General features: G+C 35.8%; 1 protein-coding gene across 1 annotated transcript in view; it reads left to right on the top strand.

Annotated features, from left to right (window-relative positions):
• COL25A1 (collagen type XXV alpha 1 chain) overlaps positions 1-12,640 on the top strand; it is a 450,625-nt gene that overhangs the window by 391,630 nt on the left and 46,355 nt on the right. Inside the window, exon 18 of the mRNA XM_045880612.2 lies at positions 4,116-4,160. Within this exon, the coding sequence (XP_045736568.1) occupies positions 4,116-4,160 (45 nt within the window). The remainder of the gene's footprint in view (positions 1-4,115; positions 4,161-12,640) is intronic.

The raw sequence follows: 12,640 nt of genomic DNA, 5'->3' as shown, positions 1-12,640 counted from the left end.
GAGGCAGGAAACAACTGTTAGCAGTTTATTGTCTGAGCATCTGGATATCAGTGCCCAGTGCTGTCAGATTTTAGGTGACGGATGTGTTGGAGCTAACGAGTAAATGTGAATTCCACATTAGGTTAAATCTCTTAAGATCATGACTCTCCCTTTATCCAGCAATAGCTGATTTTGTAGGAAAAAATATGATTGGAGACATAGAATTTACCTCATTAGTGTAAATGAAAAGAAAGAATAAATCTCATTATAGGAGTTTGGAATCCTAAGGCCTGGTAAAATAATGTTTCCACACTCTTGAAGTCATTGGGAGGATGATTGCTTTGTTTTAAACACTTAGGATTAAAGTAATTTTTGAGCAGGTCTTTCATGTTCTTTTAAAATTCCTTTAATTTAAAAATAGAGTTTTCTTTTGAAACTCGGGCTGTAAGAGTAATGATTCATCACGCCCAGTTTCAGGCAAAGTTCAGACTTTTCCAAAGACCCCAGCAGAATTCTGCAAATTTTGCTACTTAATGCCTAAGATTTCCTATTGATTCTTTATGTAAGAAATTTGAAATCAGCGGTATCATCAGAGATCCGTGGTCTGCTTTGGTTTGAAAAAGCAAATAATCTTCTCAGATGATCTAATTTTAGGCCCCTTCATCTTTAAAAATTAAAGGCTAAATTTAAACTGCTCTCAAAATATGTGATATACTAAAAGAAATATCTGCAGGACGATTATGCCTTTTTAACAAAACAAAACAAAACAAATCTGCTATAATTTTGCAGAGGTTCCACTTCTCAGAGTGGAAGATCCAAAATGATTTTCAATTGCTTAATAAAATATTCCCTTATCATGATTATTTAGCAATACAGTTTAGATTCATTCCTGGAAGTTTATAGGTTTACATATGGAAACACTGGATTTCCTTTGTATTTCATTAAAAATCTGCTTTAGATTATATGGAGAGAAGGGGTGGATTCATTAAAAGCTCACAACCTATCTGAATGAGTACGTGCCCTGAAACGAACAGCATCTTTTTCATCAGTATTTAGGCCAGATTCTATCCTTTGACGCAATCTCACTTGCCCACAATATTTATGACTTCCTTTGTCTAATATCAGGATTTGGCAATACTTACCCCAACATTGCTTTAAAAGTAGAGTATTCCCATGCTTGCCGCTTACTTAAGATTAGAAAATGACAAGCAGAACTGAGTACAGAATCAATTCAAGAGATCTTCCATGGCATTTTCCTCATCATTGAAGAACTGTGTTGTGGATTCTATATTTAAGCTCCTGCGTGAGGGACATTCCAGAAATGTAGAGTATCGTGACAGAATGAAAAGCCCATTGATGAGCTTTCCACTCTCTGGTGTTGTCCAATAATGTAGAATGATTTTATCATCATTTTTTTTTCTTTGATAGATTCAGCAGTAAAGTGTGTGATTGCTACATGAGTTAGAGTCTGTATTTATGTTTGTAAACTGAATGTGTAGATTTATAAAAATAGGTATTGTGTTTCATCACATAGTTCTTTCTAACTTCTCTGCATCTTTTTTAAATATATTTTTTAATTTTCATGGGGATAAAAATACTTGATCCCCCTCTGGAAGGGACCCTCCCAGTTGAAGTATATCCAAAAGTACTGGGGGCAAAAGCAGAATCCCAACTTTGACAGTGGACAAGGGTCTCCTTTAATGGAGGGTAAAGAGTCAAGGGAAAGGAAAAGTATAATGTGTAAAGTTTAATCTACTTGGACAAGTATTCTTTGAACGGAAGAACAAACCCATTCTTAATTATAACCCAGATCTGACCTTGGGCCATGCATGCCCAAGGACTCAACCCAGAGAAGCTCCTGGGCCAAGAAATAAGCAAGAGTGGAGAAGTCAACAAAAACTGTGTCTCACTGGAAGACAAGCCTTCATGGTGTAAATACAGGGAATTTATATAGGAAGAAAAGTCTTCCTAAGAATGTTGAGATGTTCCACAAAGGGTAACATTAAATATTTTATAATCTTTCATTGCATTGACTACTACATTAAGTAAACATAAATTTGGAAAGTTCAAATTCCTTTCTGAAATAGTTTTCCTTTAAAAAGTCCATTTAATAATGTAATATAAATACATACCTACATACATACACATGTAATACAAGGAACAGCTAAATGCTAAAGTCTCTGTAAGTATTCAACCTACATTGTAAAATATCCCATAATGTTTCATACATATTTCTCATTTTCTCATTATCAGGAAACACGGGCGTGTGTCTGTGTATGCATGTGTATATAAATATCTTTTTTAAAGTAGTCATACAATCCTTTTAATATGGTGGGAGGGAAGTGTATGGTGAGAACTTCTGCAGGGAAACAGTGTTATGACCGCTGTATTTTCACACGTTTCAAACTCAGGATGCCCTGAGTTTCGGGGGCCTTTCCGAAAACAATACAAAACTATAGATTTGTCACCAATAGGTTTACTTTTATTTGTTGTGTATTCTACTGCAGTTTACTGTTTATTCGAAGGCCTTGTACTTTTTTTTTGTCTTTAATAGTATTACTTTCATATCATGAAGAGCCATAATTTGCTCTGGTATTATCATTACTTTTAAGTAAAAGAGAATCTTCAGTAAAATATGGATGCAGCCCTTCTACTGGATCTTCTTAAATTTATCAAATGAAGGGCAAAGGGGAAAGAAAAATAAAATAGAATGTATAATGTATAATGTTTCTTTGGGAAGTTTAATCCACTTGGACAAGTATTCTTTGAATGCAATCTCAAATTCTTAATGATCATTCTTTCTTCTCTGGCATAACCTCATCTTAGTCTTACTGTTCACTGTACAAAATTTGAGTTATATAGTTTCAAACAGCGTAGGTTTCCTTTTGCATTCCTGAAGTACCCGTGACCTAAACCATCAGGAAACTCATTGTTCCCTTTATATCTAACCATACAGCTTAATAAACAGTCTCTAGAGTCATTTTTTGATAATACCAGAGCAAATTATGGCTCTTCATGATATGAAAGTAATACTATTAAAGACAAGATATCTGATTGTAGGTTTTCCTTGGAATGAGGATTATTAAAGCATTTAGATGAAGTGTCTCCCTTTACCACTTTTATTTAGTTTAATGCCCTAGTCTCTTTTAGTGTAGTTGTCTGTCCCACTGACTGACCATTTTGAAACAGTGTGTGCCTTTGACCCTCAAATGTTGTTTCCACAAATAATAGTCACCTCAGTCCAATATAGGATGGACTTTCATTTTCCCCGGCGATTCCTTTATGCTTCTTTAGTGGAATTCAGGAGATTTTCTAAGCAATGTAACCTCTTGTCACTATACTTTGTCCTTAAAATAATGTAGACAATTCTGTGAAAATGAGATTTAGCTTGACTCCAGTGTGCTCACACAAAATGTACCACTTAATCTCAAACCTGTATTCAGAAACAGCTGCACGCATGGTACCATTAGCCCTAAATTGCTAAGCAGGGTGACCCAGACTCAACAATTGTCAGAAATACAGGCTGGAGTTAAGTATAATCTTAACCATGCATTTATCTTCTCATCATTCAGGAATGGAAAAGAAATCTTACTATACTTTTAAGTGAGCAAGACTTTTAATGTATATTGTTTTGATGTGACCATCTGTTCACACAGCCAACTCTTGATTATCTGAGGTAAGAGAGCCTGGGAATAGGATGCATTATTCAAATGCATACATAATCCTCATTTCAGCAAAGAGCTTCAGCTTCCGCAAGAAATCACTTACCAGGAAATAATAAAAAGTAGGAGTTCCTTTTCCTTTTACTTCTCTTGCTTGCCTTCTGGTCGAGTTGCTAATGAGCAGTGAGATGGCAGGAAGAGAGAAAACCCTGAAAAATCTGCAAAATGGTCAACCAATCCCTGAATCAAGAGTTGACTGAATTGTATAATCTCACCAAAGTTCTTAAAACTAGACAGTATTTATATATGTGTGTGTATATATATATGTATATGTATATATGTGTATATATATGTATATATACATATACATATATATATAGCAAGTATTCAGTTAGGAACATTTGCCATGTTTTTCTCCAGATACTATGACTGAGTGACTATTGTTCTATAATGCTATGTGATTTTCCTATGTAGGGTGAACCAGGGCTTCCTGGGCTTCCTGGACTTCCGGGGATAAAGGTAAATACTGCACTGACAGTCTCAGCTTCGTAGAACTGTAATTGTGAAAGTCACAGAAATCAAAGGAAAATAGGTAAAAATGAAAACTAAAAATATAATGCTACTCTTTAAATACTCTCCAACCATCTCAGTCAATTAAATTTTTTAAATCGAGGGGCGCCTGGGTGGCTCAGTCGGTTGGGCATCCGACTCTTGATCTCAGCTCAGGTCTTGATCTCAGGGTCATGGGTTTGAGGCCCGCATTGGCATTTTTAAATTGAAAACTAGGCACAGGTATTGCTGACGTTTGCCATTGCTATCTGGACTGTATATTCTACTATTAGAACCTACTATGCCACTTGAAAAAATGTAAGTGCCACATAGGAATTCTTTAAAGTCTAGAATGTCCACTTTCACGTTTTAATTTTATTCTTAACATCCTGTCAGATTCCGACTGGAATCAGAGTCTTAACATCCCCATAAATCGAACTATTTAGGCAGCTGTTTTTGCAATTCATTCGTTGTAACAATCGCTCTAAAGTATCTTCTGCTTCCACTTCCTGTCAGTAACTCTCACTGCAAAGGACAAATCAGATGACTATTCTGACCCATATACTATTTCCATAAACTTTGTGTGTATCTTTTGAAATAATTACTTAAAGCTTAGTTTGAAAACATTGTTTTACATGTTTTAAAACCATCTAAAAATGTCAAGAAACATACATTTTTTTTTAATTGCTGAAAATTTTTCACATGGCAACTGACAAGGCTTAAAGTTCTACTGCCTTAGCAGTGTTGACTCCTTTAAAATCTGCTTTCTAAAGCTTAAAAGCTTTAAAGTGGTTTTTTTTTTTAATTCTAGAACAGTTTGATAGAGTAACATAACGCCAGTATATTTTTCCTTACATTGTTCTCATAGATTTTGAATCAATCTTTAGTGTGCATTAGACCATTCTAAAATGAATAATCCTAGTTTCAGTGTGAGGGTTATGTATACTGTTAGATGAAGGTTGTGTTTGAAGTATGGTACATGAAATAATATGGCTTTAGAAATAAACATGTTAAATTATTGAGTTCCCCAGACATCGTACGGTATTATATACGTATATTATATATACGGTCATAAAATATATGACTTTATTTGGTATAAGTAACAGACATGAAAACTGTGTTTTTCAGTCTGGCAGTCAGAAATTTCTGCTTTTTGTTTGATGTTTCCAGATTAGTATCATGGACATTCAGATATGTCCTTTTAATATATTTTGTCTTTGGCTTCCACAGTGAAAAAGTACACTGTATGACAAAGCATACTAAAGGGCCAAGTCTTTTCCTTATCACTTGATATTTAGCAAAATAATTAAATATGTGATTTCATATTGTAGAGTTAATTTATGGCAGTTCCTTAGTAATTCCCACACATTAAAAAAAGAGCCTTTTACAAATGATTGGGAGATCATAGATGTTTAAAACAAATTTAAGAAAATTATACTCAACATGAGTTAAAAAGAACACTGTTGCATTATAAATAAGGGGGAAGGCATTGGAAAGGAGGGACATTTGGGAAGGGCTGGGGGAGGGTTTCCTGCAGCACTTACTCCTAAGTTAGCAGGGCTGTACTTCCAATGCCCGGCTTAGTGCGCCAGGAACCTCAGCGCTTCATTGAAATGCGCTTGTCCCTTCTCCTGAGTATGATGCACTGTCTTGGTGAGAAAGATTATGTAAGGTTACGGTGAAGGTGTTGGGGTTTTTCCCTCCGAAACAAACAAAACCCAATTTGAATTACTCTATTTGTTTTCATTACCTCTTATTCATTTTATGTCTCCCACCACGAAAAATATCCCATGGCCTTTCCCTAGTCATATGTGACCTTTTGAACTTTATGACCTATTTTGAACTTTTTCAAATTGGGAAGAGTGTTGGTGATTTGTCACCTCCAGTAAACGCTTTTATTCCAAGGGTCCTAGGACATTGCCAGATGTATTTTGTCAAGGTCATATAGCTGATATTTTCCTTTGTTTTTTAAACCTTGACTGTGATTGTTGTGATAAGAAGCTAGCAATTGACAAAACCTTTTATCTTTCACTAGAGATCCTTTTCTGTGCAATTAGCAAGTGCTGTTGGGGAATTACCCAGTATTTGATTTAAATCACAGATTCTGTTTTTGGTTTAATTAGCTTTGTTGTCTCACTCTAGTTCAGGATATGAGCAATGTTCTTTATAATGTAGTAGGTGCTCAGAATACAGAAGTCATCTTGTGAAGGAGACTATTTCAGAACACATAGTCATTAGCAGGCATTGGATATTTATAAATGTGGAGTTACAAGTTTATAGCCTTAAGATATAGCTTCATTAACTTGAGCTGTTCTTTATTCCTTCAATATACCTTGCTTCTACTCAGTTGCTAGCCACAGGATAGTTAATCGTGATTTCATAGTTTGAATGAGTAACAATATTTAAAAGATGAAACCACATGTATGGATTTAGAACGTGTGGTAGCAAGAACTTGTGTGATAGTTCATGCTTTGGAAATACTTCCTGTTGCTATTCATCCCCTTCTTATCTGCTGGTACTACAGAGAGCATGCAAATGCCATCCGTTATTTTACAAGACATTGAGGAAACCAGCCATGACATACCAGCGAAGCTTTGATTCACCACCTGTTGCTCTCAGGGAATGGTGGGGAACTTAATGAGCACCCAAATGCCTTCCACATAGCTCTTAGGAAATGAGCAAAGTACCTAAATACAGACAGCAGACTCATCTATCTATCACCTCAGAGTCCCACTCAGAGAAAAGTGCTGATACCTTGGGCATACATAAAAAAAGTCACCAAGAACAGGCATACCTTAATTTCAAACTACTCTTAAGCTTCCTGCACAAGTATTGGAAAGTTCTCTCACCATGTGGAAGACATTTGGAATTCCTGTTTCATGCATTCATGGTTCATATAGTGTCAAGATGTTCAGCTGGGAAAATTAAATTATGCACAATGTACCATGTAGACATTGATCTTCTGGAATAAGATTTGAGCTCAGAAAATGATTTTTATAAACAAGCCTTCATATATGTTTTTCATGGGTAAAACTTACTGTAACTAGCTTTTCTGATATCACATAAAAGGGTAAGATCTGAAGTTCCTATTTAAAAAAATTTTTTCTCTCCACACTTATTTTGAAATATGTAAATATGTTACTTACCCCTTTTATGATTATATTACCCTAGTAATGAAGCAGTATAGAGCAGTGATCAAGAGACCTGACTTTAGAACCAGACCACCAATGTGTGGGTACTGGTTCAACCCCTCACCAGTAATGAAGCTGTATCATGACATTGGGCAAGTTACAATAATCTCCCTGTCCTCTGGTTTCCTTATAAAATGAGAATCATCACTGTACATAACTCAGAGAGTTGTGTATATTAAGTGAATTAATATATGTGCGGCTCCTAAAATATTGCCAAGCATATAGTAAATCCTATATAAATTTTAACTATTACTCTTTCTTTCTCTTAGAGCAGCTCAGAATATTGCATTGGTTATGTACATGTTCAATATAGTCTTTCCTCATGTGAGTAATTTTAACCTGGAGAACGTAAAGCCATTTACATTCTATAGGTTAATAGAGGTAAATTCTGAAAACTCCTTTGCTGTGATAGATGAATATTACCTTTAAGAGCAGTAAGAAACCTACTTTCTCTTGAACATCACACGATCCCCTTTTCCTATAACTCAAATATATTCCAGGAACAAAGGATGAAGGAACCATCTGTGCATAAGACATGGTACTGTCAAAATTCTCCTTCCTACACTGTTCACAAGAGAAACTGAACATGTAATGAGGAAAATTTTCTAGGCCCCAGTCATAGTGTTACCTGGACCAAGACATTTTTTACAAATATGGATTTTCAAAGCGTGCTTTTCTCCTTTCAACAGAGACCAGCAGTTTATCTCATCATATTCAGAAAGTAGATTGGAAAAAATTTATATAACACAGTAAAATTAATAGCATAGGGAAACATAATACAGTAAAAATTACATCAAATGAAAAAAAGCTTTTAGGTGGCAAAAAAAATTTTTAAGTATTTTCCCTCAAACTTGATAGATTTCTTCTGGCTTCCACATTAGTGAAAATTTGACATTCAGATTAAGAATTTGAGGATTGGGAGGGTATGAGACAGTAATTGGTTCTTTATACCTCATTATATGAAATCATCATTGCCACCAAATCATATAAAGGCTAAGCTTTACAGGTGGCAGGAACATTTATGTTGGCATTCTTAGGATTAATTACAGTGTTTAATAATCTAATAGAAATTTACCATCTAAATCCATTGGAGATGAGGTTCCTTCCTCAGAAACATCAAGTCACATTTTAAAAGTGAGAGGGGAAAGTTTTTGGAAGTAACATAGGATGTGAAATGTATTCCTAAAAGAAAAAAAGAAAAGGAAGAAATACTGGTTAAAAGGATAAGATTGTGTTATTGTTACTTATAATTATTTCCTTCCTGCACAGAGTGTGTCTGAGCAGCTGAGTAGTTTAAGAATACAATTAGGAAACTCATGCAACCAGAAATCAGAGATTTTCTAGCAGCCATAATGAAACCTCCAATAAATATACTGAATGTGTTTTCATGATGTAATCCTGTTAAGAAAAAAAAAAAAGCAGAAAGGTATGTTTCTGAGTTTTAAATAAATCTACTATTGCAGTTCATTTTCATCATATCACCAAGATGTTTTAATTTATACTCAAATTTTATCCTTAAGGGAAATACTGTTTTGGGGACAGACTCTACTTTCTCATTCTTTTTTTTTTTCCCCTCAATAATTTTACAAATCAATCATTACAAAAACTAGCTGCCTGGACGTTCTTATTACAACAAATGTTCTTGCTGTAATCCTCAGAAGCAGGTATCATGCTGACTTGAATTCTAATTAGCCTTTAAGCAAGGAGAATATTGTATGGCTAATGCATTCAGTGTCAAGACACATTAATCAAAATTATTGGTGATGCTTTAGCACCCAGGCAAATCAGCACATATTTTTTAAGGCCTATTGTACTATTTTTGGGCAATGAAAATTGGATCTGCTTGGGAGTAATAAATATCATGGAAAACATGACTTGGGTTAAGCTGGTATGTTAGAGGATTTTTTAGACAGGTTAAAAAAATAATATCTTTTACTGCTTTAATTGATAATGACATAAAAATAAAACAAATGGTAATAAATGAAAAACCAGAGATTTTTCTGTGGGCGAGAGCTAATCAGTTAGGACTTTCTGGCCACCATTCCACTTAACAGATGGTAAGCTCTGGAAGTTTATAGGGAAACACCCGGGGAGCCATTTCTGTGTGAATGAAGCCATCTCTTCCTTTCTTACCTTGACCAATAATCCCCTCTATGTATTTGTTGACTCTTCTCACCTTTGTGAAATTCTCACCTTTATGTAAATTTGATAGAAGAGTATTCAGTAGACTGTCCCAATAGCCATTTCGAAGATAAAGGAAGGTGGTCTCAAATACTTTCTTGCTATGTATTAAATATGGGCTTGAAGGAAAATCAGTCCAGATTTTATTATGGAATTCTAAAACTTAATGAGACCTTTGACGGTTATTGTTAGATTTCAGAAAGATCATATTCTTAGGGAATTTTCTACCTTTCCTTTGCCTTGTTTTAATATAGAAGGCCAGTTTTTGTTGCCCTCTTTTGTTAAAGAAAGTAATTGTTTGCATTGTTTTGGGGTATTTTGTTTTGTCTTAGGGTGTTTTGTTTTGTGTGTGGGGGCGGTTGTCAGAATACACAGAATTTATAAGCTATCTCATTAAGCTATTTATTTATTTTTTAAAAAATATTTTATTTATTTATTTGACAGAGAGAGAGCACAAGCAGGGGAAGTGGCAGGCAGAGGGAGAAGCAGGCTTCCCGCTGAGCAGGGAGCCCAATGCGGGGCTCGATCCCAGGACCCTGGGATCATGACCCGAGCCGAAGGCAGCCGCCCAAATGGCTGAGCCACCCAGTCGCCCCATTAGGCTATTTAAAGTTTTTTTGTTTGTTTGTTTTTAAAGATTTTATTTATTTATTTGACAGAGAGAGAGACAGCAAGAGAGGGAACACAAGCAGGGGGAAGTGGGAGAGGAAGAAGCAGGCTTCCCACGGAGCAGGGAGCCCGATGTGGGACTCGATCCCAGGACCCCGGGATCATGACCTGAGCCGAAGGCAGACGCTTAACGGCTGAGCCACCTGAGCGCCCCAGCTATTGAAAGTTTTTAAAAGTAACAACAAATGAGTTAAGTAAAAGTGGCTTCAGTCAAAAATCTTATCTTTTTTGTATCTTTTTAAATCTTATAGAGTGAATAGATCCCACCTACCTATAGCTTAATTTTCTTATTTATGCATACATTGCCAATGTATGAAAGAAAGCTAGGTGGATAGAAAGAGAGAGAAGAAGAGAGATCTAATATTAACACTCTAATCAGCAAGGAAAATTTTTGGTGCAAAATCAGGATAATTGTTCAAATATAGTACTTACTAGCTATTGTGACTTATCTTCCTTGAGCTTCATACTGCAAGATCAAAGTTGTGGCTGCTGAAATGGTTAGCTACAGTTGGAAAGGTCAATGTGAGACCATTAGGCCCTCCAAAGTTGGTCATGGGAAGATACCTCTTTGATCTCAGCTAGAGCTATTCTCTGTAGGCTTGGTTCTGCATCTTTATGTGCCCTGGCTGCTTAATTAAAACCTTCATTCAAATTAGCAACTTGTGTCAGATTTTCAGATGGGACTGCTTGCTGCGTTGCAGCGGCTCCCAGCAATGTACTTTGAGGCCTACACTGTGCTATGGGCTGAATAAATAGCATTTCTTCTGCCCAACCCAAATCCCAGTCTGGTTGCCTAAACCACAGCTACTCTATTATTGATTTTTTTCCTACCAGCTTAACACAGGGAAACATGTTACAGTTTTGGTATTGAGACTTGATTTTTTTTTATTATGTTATGTGGTATATATATACAATGGAATATTATGCAGCCATCAAAAAAGAAATCTTGCCATTTGCAACGATGCGGATGGAACTAGAGGGTATTATGCTAAGAGACTTGATTTTTGAACTCATTGGTGGTGAGCTAATTAATTAAAGAATAAACAAAGGACAAAACTCATGAAACAACCTAGGAAGAAATCAGATGCAACATCCAAGACAAGAGCAGAAAATTAAACCAAATTTTTCTTCATTTTGGAATTCAATGCTGCATTAGTGCCATATTACAATAGCACAGACAAGGCTTTCCATTTCTCTGACAACCATTTAATCACTGGCTAGCATGTGGCTTGGGGAGCAGAATATTGTGCCAGCAATTAACTGTGTTTAAGCAGTTAAAATTTTGGAATGTGTTAAGGGGTTCTGATCAATAGTGCTGTATATATTTTATCTCCGGGCTTTGGTTAAATCAGAGCTCTGTATTTCTTTTAAGAGTTAGGTATTATATTGTTTTATTTTCCTGTGTCTGTCTCAGGCATAGATGTAGTTGGATGTTTCCAGGACCCGTGAAAACACGACGACAAAAGTAACTGATTAAACCTGGATTTAATAGTTATGGTCATGGTAGAGGAACAGAAAATTTTAAGATACTTGTTCCTCTCCATTCTTCTTTCTCTCCTGTCTTCTCCCTGCTCTGTCCCAACATTCCTCCACGATTCCTTCTTCTCCTTCTTTCTCTAATTTTTACTTTTCTCTTTCCCTGTATTTGAGCACCAACTTTACAATGACATTTTAAGATCTGTCAGTTGGTTGCCTTCACTCTTTTGATTCCCTTCCATACAGGATCAGCAGCACCAATAGGAATGGAATCCCAGTTGGCTTTGTAATCTTGTTCTCAATAGGAACAAAAGTAAAAACCTAAAATGCTATCTCACTAGAGATGGTGATTGACTAGAGAGAGATGGAGGCAAATTTAAATGTATTTATGAAATGAGAGAAAATACATATATGAAACTTGAGAGAAGAACAGATTAAAGTGGCTCTGAAGTAATGATCTTCTCAACTCATTTTTTTTTTTTTAAAGATTTTATTTATTTATTCATGAGAGACAGAGAGAGAGGCAGAGGGAGAAGCAAGTTCCCAAGGAGCAGGGAGCCCGATGTGGGACTCGATCCCAAGACCCTGGGATCATGACCTGAGCCGAAGGCAGACGCTTAACCATCTGAGCCACCCAGGCGCCCTTTCTCAACTCATTTTTATGCTATTCATTGGGGCCCTGGTGTTCATGACAAACCAATGTTTAAAGCTCTGCCTTTCCCCTGTTTTTCTTAGATATTTTTTGTTGTCATTTAAAAAAAAAGCATTAATACATCATAAACTGAAAAGATTAATATTGTTTCAGAAAATGTCATATTTTATTGTTTTCACTTCAATGGTGGAGCTATTTTAATTGCTGTTTACCTGTGTAAATACATGTTTCCCTGATTATGACAGTTAGCATCTTCCCTTTTCAAAGGATCTCTGCCTTAT

The sequence above is a fragment of the Mirounga angustirostris genome, unplaced genomic scaffold, assembly GCF_029215605.1.
Source record: "Mirounga angustirostris isolate CCGP_5_RB_7025 unplaced genomic scaffold, mMirAng1.0.hap1 SCAF_2, whole genome shotgun sequence".
Lineage (NCBI taxonomy): Eukaryota > Metazoa > Chordata > Mammalia > Carnivora > Phocidae > Mirounga > Mirounga angustirostris.
Note: the sequence above shows the minus strand (reverse complement) of the source record. Positions and strands in the feature narration are given on the sequence as shown.